Source organism: Macrobrachium nipponense, chromosome 10 (assembly GCF_015104395.2).
Source record: "Macrobrachium nipponense isolate FS-2020 chromosome 10, ASM1510439v2, whole genome shotgun sequence".
NCBI classification, from domain to species: domain Eukaryota; kingdom Metazoa; phylum Arthropoda; class Malacostraca; order Decapoda; family Palaemonidae; genus Macrobrachium; species Macrobrachium nipponense.
In genome coordinates this window covers 22589328-22606008 of record NC_087204.1, presented here as the reverse complement: position 1 = coordinate 22606008, position 16681 = coordinate 22589328, and the positions used below count along the sequence as shown (strand labels likewise).

The 16681-nt window shown below is 37.0% G+C and overlaps 1 protein-coding gene across 1 annotated transcript in view; it reads left to right on the top strand.

The window, feature by feature from the left end:
* LOC135223465 (serine/threonine-protein kinase H1 homolog) overlaps window positions 1-16455 on the top strand; it is an 81036-nt gene extending 64581 nt beyond the window's left edge. Inside the window, exons 3-4 of the mRNA XM_064261885.1 lie at window positions 11193-11333; window positions 12060-16455. Of these exons, the coding sequence (XP_064117955.1) occupies window positions 11193-11333; window positions 12060-12257 (339 nt within the window). The 3' untranslated portion in view covers window positions 12258-16455. The remainder of the gene's footprint in view (window positions 1-11192; window positions 11334-12059) is intronic.
* Window positions 16456-16681: the final 226 nt, after the last annotated feature.

The following is a 16681-nucleotide window of genomic DNA, read 5'->3' as shown; positions in this document are numbered from 1 at the left end:
TCTCCACATTTATGCTTCGTTCTACGCAGTCGCTCCAAGTTGGCCAGAACTAATCCATATTGAGCAGTAATCGTGTGGAAAGATCATGAAGGTCTATTCAGGAGTGTCGGCTCATGGCAGGTCTTGGATGAATGGTAGGAGAGGTCTCCGTAGGGGGGATGGTGCCGTCAGTGGACCTCATGCGATGCACTGTAGGCATCCCCTAGTTGCAACCCCTTTTACTGTATCTCATTTCATATTCTCTTTGTACATCTTACTTTCCACCTTCTCCTAACACTTGGTTCATAGTGCAACAGCAATGTTTTCATCCTGTTACACCTTTCCAACATTTTTACCCGCAGTTTCCCTTTCGGCGCTGAATGACTTCATGAGTTCCAGGGCTTGGCCTTTGGCCCAAATTTTATATTCCAGTTCAGCCTCTACACATCCAGCAGAGAATGATGGGAGCCAGTTCAGTGTGTTTTAACTTTCAATAAATTCTAGTAAACTAACAAACTTTCACCAGTATAACAAACTTTCATAAAATTCCAGTTAACTAATAAACTCTCAATAAATTCTAGTAAACTAACAAACTTTGACAACTCTTTCTGTATGGAAACTATACTTTTTTTTTTTTAATCTGTCCACCCGCCTGTGGTGTTTGCGTATGGTAACACTGCGTCCCGGGCTTTTAGTTACATTCAGTTTACACTCAACAATAATAACAATATCATATTTCGGATATTAACGGTGTAATTCACCTACAGTAAATTATTAAAACACTTTTCAGTTGCAAATGTACACCCAGATATCCTTTGATTCACCTAAAACTTACACATAGCGTAACTATCTAGAGCCCGGGACGCAGTGTTACCATACGCAAATACCACAGGCGGGTGGGCAGATGGAAAAAAACAGAGTATAGGTAACAGTGTTTCTTTCTTTATGTAACAGGGTCATAACTTGTGACAGATATCTTTATATATGATCACTGTTGTAACAAATTGTAATTAAGAACTTTATATGTATTGTGGGATAAAATAGACATATCAGTTGAAACTTTGTGGAAACTTCAGCACTACTAGAAATACGCGTGCACAAACACACATTATATATATATATATATATATATATATATATATATATATATATATATATATATATATCAGTTCATCCACGTTTCTCCAGTTTAGAAAACCCAAGTTATCACGTCGGTGGAAATAGGTCGAGGAATTCTCCTTCAGCGTACGTGTTCCATGATCCTTGCAGTTTTATGTCCTTCTATAGCCAGTACGCCGCTTCCTACCAGATCAAGGCTCTCTCTCTCTCTCTCTCTCTCTCTCTCTCTCTCTCTCTCTCTCTCTCTCTCTCTCTCTCTCTCTCTTTTCCATAAGGCCAAGGCTAAGTAAGGGCTCTCTCTAGCTTGCCCCATAATTTTGGTCGCATTGCTAAAATGACTTAAGATTCCAACTCAACCGTCCGTATTATCTTTAGTTTTTAATAATATTAGTAGTAGTAGCAACAGTAGTAGTAGTAGTAGTTAGTAACAGTAGTAGTAGTAGTAGTAGTAGTAGTGTCGGAACGATCACCTATTACAGCCTCCGAACACACCAACGAATTTTGGGTGGGATTGTAATTGAAGTTTTATTGATTTTAATATACGACTTTATTTCTTTTACAACATTAAACATTATTTTTTCTCTCATACCTGGCCTTGAAATGAATTTGTTCTAGTTCCATGTAGTTTTTCATATCAAAGGTCCTCCCTCTATAGATTTGAATTTTTGTCTCGTTGGAAACCTTACTAACATATCACACACTACTGGAAAATTACTTTCATGACATTTAAGATGTTAGCACACTTACAATTTTTGGCATTAATGAAGTTAATTACTTTAGTATTTTATGAAATTGCTTGATAACCACTTTCATATTTAATCAAATTGCATGATACTACTTTCATATTTTATCAAATTGCATGATACCACTTTAATTTTGATCAAATTGCATGATACCGCTTTCATTTTTTATCAAATGGTATGATACCACTTTCATATATTTGATACCATTTTTATTTTTTTCAAATTGCATTATACCACTTTCATTTTTTATCAAATTGCACGATACCACTTTCATATTTTATCAAATTGCATGATACCACTTTAATTTTTAATCAAATTGCATGATACCACTTTAATTTTTATCAAATTGCATGATACCACTTTCATATTTTATCAAATTGCACGATACCACTTTCATATTTTATCAAATTGCATGATACCACTTTCATTTTTATCAAATTGCATGATGCCACTTTCATTTTTATCAAATTGCATGATGCCACTTTCATTTTTATCAAATTGCATGATGCCACTTTCATTTTTATCAAATTGCATGATACCACTTTCATACTTTTATCAAATTGCATGATACCACTTTCATATTTTATCAAATTGCATGATACCACTTTCATACTTTTATCAAATTGCATGATACCACTGCATATTTTATCAAATTGCATGATGCCACTTTCATTTATTAAATTGCATGATACCACTTTCATACTTTTCATTGCATGTACCACTTTCATACCACTTTCATATTTTATCAAATTGATGCCTGGCCCACTTTCATTTATTAAATTGCATGATAACCACTTTCATATTATAATTGCATGATACCATTTCATACTTTCTCAAATTGCATGTACCGCTTTTCATTTTTATCAAATTGCATGATACCACTTTCATTTTTATCAAATTGCATGATGCCACTTTCATTTATTAAATTGCATGATACCACTTTCATACTTTTATCAAATTGCATGATACCACTTTCATACTTTTATCAAATTGCATGATACCACTTTCATACAGACAGCAATTATTTAATTGCTGTCTTTATTAAATAACATATGTGCACATAAGCATTTTGTGAGAGAATGGAATGTAGTATTTCTTCTTAGGCTTTATCTGTATGACGTGAAGGATGCCTCCTGACCTTGTTAAAACTGGATCGTGTGCGTTCAGTTTCGTAGTATCTGCGTAGAAAGAAGGTCTGTAATTTCGTATGTGTTATGTGAATTTCATATCGTTCATTCACGGGAAAAATAATTGGTCTTGGTATATGACGAAGTCCATAGCTTAAATCGATCAGAATGACCTCTTTTTCAGAAAATCAAAAATACCAAACGCTCCCATGGGATAATTTCCTAAAGAACCCTTTATTGTAAAGTGTAAATATCCTTTTGTTTATGAAATTGCAGCCTCGTTTTAAAGATTTTCATTAATGGAGAAGAAGGAGGAGGAGGAGGAGGGTTGGGGTTTCCTTCCTCGAGTCAGAAATGCACGAATCTTGGTGCACTTGGTGTGCCTGCCTGCGCTCGCCTTTCTTCTGGTTTGTTTACATTTGACACTACTGCCACCACTTCTTCTTCTTCTTCTTCTCGCCTTTCGATCCTGAGAACTCGCAGCGGCGTAAGAGAATCCAAACGCCGAGAGATCTTTGAAGTGTTAACCTTTTGAGATGTCCTCATCACCTGCACGTCATTGTATAGGTAACAGGACCCTGACTCTTTCCTACCCCCCAATTTACAAGGGGGAGGGGGGGTGATTTCGCTTCGAAAGACAAGGAGTCAGGCAGGCATCAGGCACCTTGGAATGGGAGAGGTGGGGGGAGGAGGAGGAGGGTATTGAGAATTAAGAACGGGCACGGGGAGGGCCTCCTGAGGTTGTTTTATTAGGGGGGTGGGGGGGGGGGGGTGTTGCTTGTGGCTATGAATGCCTTAGTTGAGGGGAGGGGGTTATGTGGTTTCAGATACACACACACACACGCACGCACACATGCCACAGTGTATCGTTTGTTACTCCAACATCAAACGCCACCATTGTACTCAATTCACCACCCACGGCACTTCCCTCTCTCATTCTCTCTCTCTCTCTCTCTCTCTCTCTCTCTGTGTGTATTTGTATCATATTCCATCTCCACGTTCCTGATCTGTATTATAATTGCGTCATCCATTTTTAACCCTTGTGGGACATTAATTGAGTCGGTCGTTTCAGTCAGCACTTTTTTTTTTTTTTTTTTACCTTCTCTTACCGACCTTTCATACTGAACATTTTTTTTTATAATATTCTTTGTCCTTTTCTTACATTCTTTAGAAGTTACAGTTAAGGGGGCCAGTCTTATATATATATATATATATATATATATATATATATATATATATATATATATATATATATATAGTCTTCAGTTCAATGGCGGTGACTGAGGATCTTGGATTTTTCAAATTTTAACTATTTTTAAAGGTACATTTATTCTGATATCTAAGGAAACGGTTATTTTTTTTATCAAATAATAATAGAATTAATGGTGTTTTCTCTATCGAATCCCAAACTGCGTTCAACCTCTCTCTCTCTCTCTCTCTCTCTCTCTCTCTCTCTCTCTCTCTCTCTCGTGGGGGGGGGGGGGGGCTCTCTCTTCTCTCTCTCTTTTGATTTAAAATGTGCCTTTGAAAGATAATTAATTTTTTTCTCATTGTGGAATTTGAACTAAGGAAGCCGTCTTTAAGACTTTTGCAGCTGTATTAACAGTGCCGGCCACTTAAGTATGTTCGTGCATACATTAAATATGTTTGCAATATAAAGAACCTGTTGTAAAGTGCCGAAAGCCGTTTACATTGGCCTCATACTTATAACCTGTCAGAATACACAGTTTGCATGAGATAAAAACAAAATCGCGGCATCCTCCTTTAACTCTGTGTTGCATAAGATATATATATATATATATATATATATATATAATATATATATATATATATATATATATATATATCTATATATATATGTACACATACATGCATACGTATAGTTATTATTATTGCATTATTATTAAAGTAAAATGTTTGTTTTCGTCTATGTAATAATAATTGTAATACTAATATTGTTATATTTTAATTTTTTTTTTTATAATACATGTTTTGTTTTATGTAATTCTTTTTTATACATTTTTATTTTTTTATTTTTATTTTTTTTTATTATTTTACATTCTTATTTTTATCTTTGTATGCCAATGATCTGGTGATTAAAGCTGAAATGAGTAGGACGTAGAGAGAAGGGTTGGAGAGTGGCGGGAGTATATAGAAGGGTGGCCTATTATAAAACAGGCGGAAAAGTTTCAATACTTAGGATCTACTTTAGCCAAGAGGGAGGGATGTGAGGCTGAAGTTGACAGTAGGATAAAAGCGGCGTGGGGGGAAGGGGAGAGAGGTAGCTGAAGTAGTATGTAATAAGAAAATACCAGTTAAGAGCTCTAGCGCAGTGATAAGACCAGTGTTAACGTATGGGTTCTAAGAAGGAATGGGGAAGTAAAGCTTGAGAGAAAAGAGAAGAGAATGCTGAGGTGGATTATGGGAATATCGCTGCTTGAGAGATTGGGAAATGGTGAAATAGGAGAAAGAGCAGGCATTTATAAAGATAACAGAGGTGATAAGGGGCGTCACGTTTGAGATGGTTTGGCCATGTGCTGAGGATGGATGAGGAGGAGGGAGTGGAGAGAGCTTGGGAGGAACCTGAGGAAGAAGATGGAGTTGGAGACTGAGAATTAGATGGCGAGGTAAAGTGAAGGAAGATGTGGAGGATGATGCCTTTGATAGAAGGAAGCGGCGAAGGCGCTTCAAATCAGGCAACCGACCCCTTAACGTAGTGATAACGGTGGGAAAGAAGATTATTTTTATTTTTATTACGGTACTTCCTTTACGGGCAGACCCCGTATGATAATGTGGACACATAGGTTTATAAAAAGAATAACGTGATTTGAAATAATTTTAATTTTCTTTTGAAAGGTCGTGTAATTTCTACGGCCATCGATTTCCACGTGGCTGAGAATGCGGAGAACAATGCCCCAGAAACCGTGACTTCTATTGGCTTGGATGTGTACTTGATTGGTATTTTGACGGAATATTATTTTAGCGATACGTAAGAGCGAGTTCAGTGAGACTTTGTCTTTTTATTTAAGTGAAAGGTTGCTGTGATTTGAGTTATGCAGTTGATTAATTTTGTGGATCGAACCTGAGACTGACAATAGAATAGAAAAATTTAGGCCAGAGACCAAGCGCTTGGACCTATGAGATCATTCAGTGCTGAGAGGAAACATGAGTGTAAAAAGGTTTGAAACAAATGCCAGGAGAGGGTGGAAAGTAAGGTGGCAGAAAGAATATGGGCGGAGGTACAGTAAAAGTTATAAAAGTTGTCGCTGATACGGGCCGAAGGGACGCTGCAAAGAACCTTGGGTAATGTCCACTGTGCGCCTCGTGAGGCGCACTGGCGGCATTACCCCCCTCCCACAAAAAAGAAAAAAAAAAAAAAAAAATCGTTCAAGGTCGGCCTTAAAAATTTGCCAATCGAACATTATCTTTATTTTCTTTTTCCTTTTTTAATTCCAGTGATTTTATAGAGCAAGGACACTCGAGTGATATAGTAAGGAAAAAATGACAAATAGAATTAGGGGGTGTGTTTCCCCCTACAATGTTGCTCGAGCGGTATTCAGTGTGATGAGAAAAATTAGTAATTATCAAAGATCTTTCCTGTTAACTCATAGAGTTACTTGTTAATTGTGTACTAATAATTCACCTGAATTATGATGGAGAACGTTTTCAGCTATGTAATACTTAAACACAAATATTGTAATAACAGTTGATTAGTTGGTTTTGATTATATAGTAATATCTCTCTCTCTCTCTCTCTCTCTCTCTCATCAGTAATTATTTAGGTCGAGATTTCCATTCCTGGCCCCCCTTCCCTTCAGGTTGCGATCCACCACAGTCGGCTATTAGCTAGTAATGACCGTTTCCTTTTGAGGCTGTACCTTATTCAGGAATAATTTAAATGGCTTTGGCAGGCGCCATATCACAATAACTCTAGTAAATTCACATCCCCCGTGCATCTGACGTCTAGGCCTGTCCCTTACGACGCTCCTGATTGGCCGTTGATAAGCCAGTCACAAGTCTGCAAACTCTCAGTCTCTCGAGAGAGTTCACATAGGCAGGATGTACGTTCCACCTCTCCTGAGGAATACGTCTTTCAAAAGCATCCCTCAGGAGAGGTGGAGCATACATCCTGCCTATGTGAACTCCCGAGAGAGACTGAGAGTTTGCAGCCCTGTGATTGGCTTATCAACAGCCAATTAGGAGCGTCGTAAGGGACTGGCCTAGACATCAGATGCGTATCCCGGTAAACTATTGTATCCACTGACATGTATTCATGTATGTATTTATGTATGTGTTATGTATTCCTGTGAGTGAACACTGGTATCTTCAACCTTGAAGCTCATTTTCAATCGTAAATTTTAAAAAAATATGCTTCCAGAAAAATGGAAAATGACAGTTATAAGATTCGTTAAGTGCGAGGATTAGAAACCCACTTTCCGAACGATGGTGTCACCATCAAATCAAGTCTTGTAGGCACAAAAACTAGATCAATGTTTTTTAAGTGGAAAGACCTTGGGAGAATGTTCTCTCTGTCAGTTGTGTGTGTGTGTGTGTATATATATATATATATATATATATATATATATCTATATATATATATATATATATATGTATATATATATCCTATATATATATATATATATATATATATATATATATATATATATATATATATATATATATATATAGTATATATATATATATATACACAGATAGCGAAGTAAATTGTACTTTGGGGAGGACCCATTAGCTTCTTCCTTTTGTTATACGCGTGCTGATAGATTTTTGTACATTGTATTATTATTATTATTATTGTTATTGTTATTTCAGTAGATGAAACCTATTGGCATTGAACAAGCACACCAAAGGGGCCACTGACTTGAAATTCAAACTTCCAAAGAATGTTGGTTTCAACCTCCCACCGCAGACCCCACACTGCAGCAGTAGTGATCATAATACAGAGCCAGTGATTTTTCATCGCCCTGGGGGGGGGGGGGGGGGGGGGGGGGGGGGGGGGGGGTGGGGGGGCGGGGGGGGGGGGGGGGGGGGACGCGAACACGCGATATCCGAGTGGCATTCCACGACACCAACCACATTGCCAGCGGGCCAGTACGACCAACCATACCTCTGATTAACATTCGCAAGCTCCTGGAGGTGCCCATAATTACAAAGTGTATTCTTTGCACGTAATTAATTTGCTAATTACATTTGTTTAGTGAATACAAATTATATAAAGCGCCTCAGTGGCGTTATCGGTATGGTCTTGGCCTGCCACCTCTGTGGCAGCGAGTTCGATTCACCGGCATTCCATTGAGGTGTTAGAGATGTGTATTTCTGGTGATAGAAGTTCATTCTCGACGTGGTTCGGAAGTCACGTAAAGCCGTTGGTCCCGTTGCTGAATACCCACTGGTTCCATGCAACGTAGTATATATGTATAGGACTTCATTTAAACAGAACGGTATCCAGCGGAGATATATACTATATTCGGAAAAAGTTACAAGCTTTCCAGGACGAAGTGTCCTCAATAACGGCTACCTGACGATGAGGACAGTTAGTCCCTGAAAGCTGTGTAACTTTTGCTGAATAAATTTCCCTGCTAGATACCGTCCTAATTAAATGCGGTCCTGTTATTAATAGCATCACTGAAATAATAATAAAAATGTGTCTGTTTACATATATGTACATACTGAAATAATTTAAAAAAAATGTCTGCGTACATATATGTACATACGTATAATCTATCCTCACGGAAGCGCGAATCTTGAAAGAATTTAAAGGTGTGATATTCGCAATTTCAGTGTCACAGTTTTTATTCGTTATACCTCAAACAGAATCTTGTTAGCTTATATATTTGCAGTATATCTGCCATTGCTGGAAGTCATATGAATCTTGTGTTTTAACCTTTAAAATAGTCATTCGTGAGAGAGATGTTTTATCTCTCTCTCTCTCTCTCTCTCTCTCTCTCTCTCTCTCTCTCTTTTTGACGCAACTCATTGAAATTTACCTTGGCACTCCATATTGAGACCACTATTTATTAGTCCAGCGTTTCCACAGTCTGTCACTTGTTTGCGCTCAAGTTGGTATGTGGCATATAAGATTTCGCTTGTCCCAGGTTACACAGAGAGAGAGAGAGAGAGAGAGAGAGCAGACAATGAGGCCGTCTGACTGACTGGCAGGTCATATAGGTTAGAACAGTGACTCTAAATAAAACTACCACGACCGAGCGAACGTTCCTGGCTCTGATCGACGACAAACGAGAAGTTGTTTACGAAACTGCGCTGAGTTGAGTTGACGCCGTCGAAGAAGACAATAATGTCTTCGTTTTCAAGTCGGTCTGTCATACTTACGCAGTAGACTCGCATTTATTTTAAATGGCCTTACTTGTCGGGCAGATTCGGGAGAGCGATTCGTTCTGGTGGCACGCCAGCGAAAGACGAGGCGACATTCTCCTCGTCTTCTTCTGTCACCTCCGTCCTGTCATCCGGAGTCGTCGCGTTTCGTCGCCGACGACGACAGAACAAAAGCAGCGCAAGCACTGAATCATCGGCATCCTCCTCCTCCTCCTCCTCCTCCTCCTCGCTGGCGGGTATCTCATTATTTCCCAACATTTAATTTGGACCCGGGCTTGCCTACAGCCGATTAGTTCGTGGCGTGTGGGGATGATGGAAGAGAGGGGGTGTGAGGAGGGAGGGAGGGAAGGGGTGGGGGGAGCACCTGTATAGGCGAAAGCGATTGAGGAAGAAAGAGAAGAAGAGAGGACTCCACAAGAGAATGGCATCATTGTTGGTCTGTCCGACGGTGGCCTTCCAAGGCTGACGGCGACGACGTCAAAGTCTCCACCATGACTCTTCTGCACATGCGCTCATACACATACGTAGTCACTTATACATGCAGTATAAGTATACACGCGCGCCTTGATATTCTCATTCACTAAGACGCAGCAGTACTGGTCGCGTGCACGCATTCACACTTTCGCGAAGTCCTTTCTCCCAGGATCATTCAGCAAATCATTCATCTGCATTCTCTCTCTCTCTCTCTCTCTCTCTCATCTCTCTCTCCTCTCTCTCTCTCTCTCTTCTCTTCCTGTGCGTGGATTCGAGGAGGACGAAGATGACATGACTTGACAAGTCTTGAATATGCTTCCTGGTGACTTTCTCTCTCACTCTCTCCCTGATCTAAAGATAATATATATATATATAATACTATATAGTGTATATATATATATATATATATATATATATATATATATATATATTATATATACACATATTTGTTTTGGTAAATAAGTGTTGGATGTCTCGGCACCGTGAGAGAGTCGTGTTGTCACAGTTAACTCACGACGTGAATGAATGTCATTCTTTTTCTAGTGCTGGCGCATTTTGGAGATCATAATCAAGTTTCTCATATAATTTCCTAAAGCAGTTACGTATAATTCTCATACATGTGTGGTAAATATATATATATATATATATATATTATATATATATATTATATATATATATTATATATATAATATGCGTGCAGTAGTGTATAATGTAGTTTTTATTAATTTTTTTTCTATGTAATAAGTGGGATCTCATCTTTCTGTATTTCCCTTTACCTCCTCTTACCTCTTCCTAATAACCACCTTATTCTTTGGAAGCTTGAAGTTTTAATTAAAGAGTCCCCTGTGAGCTGGATTCTTATGACTAGGGTTCATATTTTGAATAATAAAAATAATAATAATAATAAGCATCTACACACAAAATATAGTAATTAAGTGTGAATTACAGGAAGAATGCTGTGTAAAAGCTCCCAGTATCATTGGGAATTTGAAGCTTCAAGTTCGAAAGTACTCACATCTCTGAGCACCCGAGAGCTATCTTTTAATCAGGAAATACGTCAAGTTTCTCTTGTTGAGGTTTCATTTAACTGCTGTGTACTTTTTTCGTGCTGTTCAGTATATCTTATTTATGTCTGTGTATATATATATATATAATATATATATATATATATATATATACACATACATACATACATACATACATATACATATATATGAACACAAACTGAAAACAAAGCAACACTACAAGGTGCAAAATACTTTGAGAACCAAGAAGTCCAACGTCTCCACATAAAAGTCGCTGTCATTGGCAGGATTATTGCACGACTGCGGTCGAACAGAGAAAGATAATCCAGAACTTGCGTACTATTCTTTTATTCATTTTTTCCTTCGTTTCTAAAGGTGTGGAAGGAAGTGAGCGAGAGCGGAAGGGACTTCGTCCGCATGTTACTGGAGGTCGACCCAAAGACGAGACTCTCGGCCTCCGAGGCGCTGCGCCACCAGTGGATCCTGGCAAACCATCACACTTCCAGATCGAGACAGGTACCGTATGGGGGTTGTGGTGCCCCGGGGAGCATATTCCCGAACTGTAACAGAGTATCGAGACCTTCCCTGAAAAGAGAGGGACGCCATATCTTAAAAATTACCGATAGAATCTGCTTGAACATAATCTCATTGTGTTGCCCACACCCAAATTACTTTGAGGAAATTCGAACAAACCTAACGTAACTCGGTCTAGGGTCATTGCAAAAACATCTCGGGAATTTGCTCCCTGGGAAAGGTCTGCCTATATATCTCTCTCTCCTCCCCTTGCCGAGGAGCTTTTTCCAATTATGTTACTACTTAGACTGTTTACCAAATGGTGCGAGCATGCTATTTCACAGAAGTGTCCTTGAGAAATAAATGTGTAATTTTGCTTGTATAATTAATAAAAATGATATTGATAATAATGAATTAGGCTTGAGTAAAGATAGAGATGATTTAAAGATGGCAAGTATAATTAATCTTTAGGTCATTAGTGGTGATAGAGATAATTTCAAGATATCAAGTATAAAAACACCCTATTTAATCAGAGACTTGACCTAGTAAAGAGATGATTTAAAGGTATCAAGTATAAAAATAGCCAATTTAATCAAATACTTGACCCAGTAAAGTTCATCGTTTTTAACGTAAGAGTAAGTCAGTTCGTCCGAGACACAAACATAGTGGCTCTGTCCACTTCCAGAAATGACACCCGACTTAATTAACAACCTGTACTACAACTTGCAGGCCAACTCCCCCAGCGGATCATGGGGGAGACGATCATCCCGGTCGTCGCTGTCATCCAGGTCGGCCCGATCCGCCAATTCCCTTCGGACGGATCGTCGTCGGGTCAGGCCTCAGGAACTGGAGAGCCTGGAACAGCTGCCGCCTTCGTCCCCATACCCGCCCTACGCCTACAGAACCCAGAGAAACAATTACATGTAGAGACTTTCCTTCGTTTACCCCCCTCCCCCCTCTTCCTCCTGATTCCAAATTAATTTTATTTAATGGTGATTTTTTTTGTGAAGCAGATTTCAATTTTTTTTTTTTTTTTTTTTTTTTTTTTTTTTTTTTTTTTTTTGTGAAGCAGATTTCAGTTCGAGTGTGTCTTAATGATATGTAGCGATGTCTGTCGTCCTTGTGCAGTGTGTGTGTGTGTGTTAAAGGGGTTGGGGGAGGGGGCGTGTGGGGGGGGCTTCGTATCCACCCCAACTTTCTATATATGGATGGACCTCAAGTATGAATTTTCATTTTCTCAAGCGAGGGACGTTTCCCACTGAAGTGTCTTGGTGCCATAGTTTATTCAGTTTGTGCCCTCGTGAGAAGAAACGAGATAAAAACGTATTTTGTTACGAAAGGAAGTTGTGTTTTAATGGAGAATTTAGTTTTATAAAACTGGAATTTATGTCCGGTCTGAATTACTTTTTAATGCCTTTCTCATGCTATGTTTTAAAGATTTTATTGTATCCTCCATCCTCCGTCTTTATACGTCCAAGTCTGTTGAGTTTTTCTCCGGTTTATTTATTCATTAATTTTAATTTTGAGTGCATTGAAAGCAAATGAGATTGTGGATACTGAAGTGGTCAGTATCATGCAATGTAAGCTTTTTAAAATACTTTTTTTTTTTTTTTTTTTTACCAGCATGAATCACGAATCTTGTTGTGACAGTGTTGTTGGAGCGAAGAAATGTTCAGTTGTGAACTTCTTTAATTCTTCCTCAAAATGTTCAAATATTCAAACAAGCAATAGGTGGCTCTTCATTAATAATTTTATTTAATATAGTGTTGTTTTGTTGGCATTATTTTCCACCTTATCCAGAACATTTTCATTTTTCATTTTTGTTCTAAGGGCCCAACACTTAACTAAGTAGTTTCATATTTTTTTTTTCTTTTCAAAGTTCTCCATGTGGGAAAATCTCTGCCTTGAACTCTGCCTTAAACATATTAAAGATAAGAAACTCCTCTTTTTCATTTTTGTTCATAGGGAAGATTACCACAGGAAAGCCAAGATCTTTTTTTTACATTTTTATAATGCCTGAGTTATTCAAGACAGTTAATCAGAGTACTTTAGAAATTGATGTTTCAGTATTTGTGAAGTATAAAACCTGGAATTTTTTTTTATTTTTTTACTCAATTTTACCAGTGCCAGTACAAGGCTGGCTTGATTCAAAACAAACTTGATGAAATTGTTGAAGAAATCATTTGGAATGGAAAAGATCTTGGTTGTGAGTGATTTTTGTACATAAATGTTATACATAGTTATATTTTGTACCAAGTAAATTATATATTTTCATGGTAAGATAATTTTTTTATTTGTTTTTATGAAAATTATTTTAGTTGTGTATGAACGTTAACCTTAAAAAGGTACTGGACCTTTCTTCATTAAAAAGGAATTGCACTTTTATTTTACTCTATTCTGGCACCCAGTATTTGACAGTGATCTCATGTCTCTATTTACAGTAATTAGATTTTATGACACTATTTAGTCTAAAAGTTTTGGTGAATTACTCATAAATAACTTTTGGTAACTGACAAATTTTTCTGCACGTTTCACACATTTAAGTATTTCTCAATTTAGTAGCATTTTGAAACTTTTTTTTTTATTTTGCGGGGTTGGTTGGGGAGGGGGGCACCGACTGTATTTTTTGGGTGACTTTGATCATTTAAGTTTGTATTGACTTTTGAGGTTATTTTCAGAAATTCAAGTTTTTAAATATGTACTAGGTACAGAAGGAAGGTGAGGCTAATTCAAAGGCAGCCAAATTTGAGTGTTTATATTTCAGCACTGTCAAAATGTTGGACTCAGTTTACCAAAGTCTTGGGAGGTACAGTACTGGACTTTGGAAGATTATCAGCTCTGTATTGAGATGATTTTGCCCTGATTTTAAATGTGTAATGAATGTCATGTAGGTACTCTACTTTTATTGGTACCGCTTGTCTTTACCTGAAATGAAAGTACAGTACGAGTGTGTTAAAGTGTTATAATTTACCATAGTTTTGGCATTGTGCAATATTGCAATTATCATAATATGCAGTGCAATATTAGCATGAAGTATGTTGCATGATTTTCTCTGTTTTCTTCATTAAATTCTTCCTGGTCAGTGGGAGTTCTACAATATATTTATTAAAGGCTGGCATTGAGACCTGTAACCCATTTCATTTCATGAGTTTTTCAATTACTTCTGGAAGTTTTAAAAGTTTATTGTGCATGTATTTTGTTCCTACCATTTCTCGATTTTTTTAGTACTGTACTTGCTAAAACTGGTCCTGTATTGTTCCTTTCATGTTCATTGTGCAATACATACAGAAGTTTATGAAATATTAAGGGTGTTTTAAATTGTGTAGTAGTTCTCATTTTCTATTTATATCTGTGAGTCAATCAGCTTTTGTAAGATATAGATTCTAATCTTAAATCTGAAGGCTAATAATTTTAAATGTTACCAAGAACTAGAAATAGTGTTTGGACCATTAGCATTCAAACAGGTAGTCAAAACACTTGGCAATCATCTTTGACCCTAATCTTTGACCTCCATGGGTACTAAATCCAAGTTATACAATAAACACTGGTATGACAGAAATAAATCATTTTTAACACAAATTTACTTTGTTTTGAAGATTCATTGTATGGCATTTAAGTGTTCTAGTTCTGATGGAGAGCAGCTACATTAAACCAAGGCATTGAAAAAAAATAAATGCCTAGTATGTGAATTTTGCAGTTAGTCACTGATAATGGCTGATGAAAGAACAGTACAGAGGTCAAGTAAAGAGTAAGTCCCAGGTAAATAAACTACGTACTATTCTATTCTGAAGAATGTCTACAGGGCCTCAGAACATATGTGTTATGAGACTTGATGCATCCTTGAAATAGCCTAGCTATAAAAGATGTTCTACTAAGTTACATATCTTGTAAAGTCATACTGTTAGTTGAAATCAACAAGTGCAGTAGGTAATCATAATTTTGTCTTGAATATATAAAAAAAAGATTATTCAGGATTCATTAGCCCCAAATACCCTTCAAGGCTTGTCTACAGGGTGTTTGGTATTACCTAGTCTTTGTGGAATTTTTCTTTGGTTGCCTATGGCTGTTGTATTTGTTGATTTGATTAGTTTGATTTCATGATAGAAACAGGTTTAGAAACACACTTGATTGTCTTTCTCAAGCTGACTGATTTAATGCCCAAGATAAGTTTTACTCACCTCTTTTGTAATGTGGTATGGATTACAGATGGAGTATGGGAGGCAGTGGTTTCTATGCTTACAGATATTTCGTTACTGATAATGAGTTTCCTTTTTCTTTTTAGATGGTTTTAATTTGAAAGCTAATTGAAAGTAGCTTTCAAATGGTTAACGTTGTTAGAATAAGTTTTCATAAGGAGCAGGCTCCTATCCTACTTAAGAAAACAGGAAACTGGTTATGGGTACACAAGTCTTTATTGTGTGTGTGTGTTTTATGTTTTCTACTGTACAGAAAGGTTTCTTTTCCTCTTTTTCATTGCATACGTAACATAGAGCCTTCTACTTGAAGGTTCACAAAGCATTAAGTGTAAATAAACAGTGAGAGGATATTTACGAAGGTCAAATGAATTGAGAACTGTCAGTTGTGTTTGACAATTCTCCTTAACAGTTGTAACATGATGCCATAATTATTAGATGTTTCTGTGTTTCTCAATCAATATGAAAATTATAATGTACAATTTATATTATTTTTTACCTGGCCAGTGTTTAGCCGTTAGTAAGCGAGTAAAATGAGGAAACAGTAACAATTTTATTTGAAGTTTCTTCACTTTAGTTCAGATAATGGTATGTGTGTTGCCATAGGTATGTAATTGTATATTACTGGTATTAATGCCTGGTAGAGCCAGGCCTCTGCTCAAAATATACTATCATGCATTTATTGATTATTCCCAGTATTCTGTATAGTGTATGTGGTGTGTGAAAGATGTTATTCAATGCAGAAGTGATACTATTGAGTTTGGTGCTGTAATGTTAAAGTACAACTGCAGGGTCTTGTACAAAGGGTACCTTATGGGTTATGCACTTTGTATTGATACTTGAAGATATATCCTTGTAATGAATGTGTATTATAGATAACAAACATTTATATTTATTTTTCTTTGAAAATTCTAAATAAATACTCATGTTGTTATGGTTTCTTTCCTTTGCATGGATTCCCACAGTAACATTGGTGGCTTTATAAAAACGTCTTGGTATTTATGTACTACAGTGCAAAACGGTAAGATTTAAACTTAGTAAAATATACATAAAAGATTTAGCTCGAGGTAAATGTCAATATACATAAAAGATTTAGCTCGAGGTAAATGTCAACAAAAAATCAGATTTATTTTACCTAACTAAGGTTTTATCAGTCGC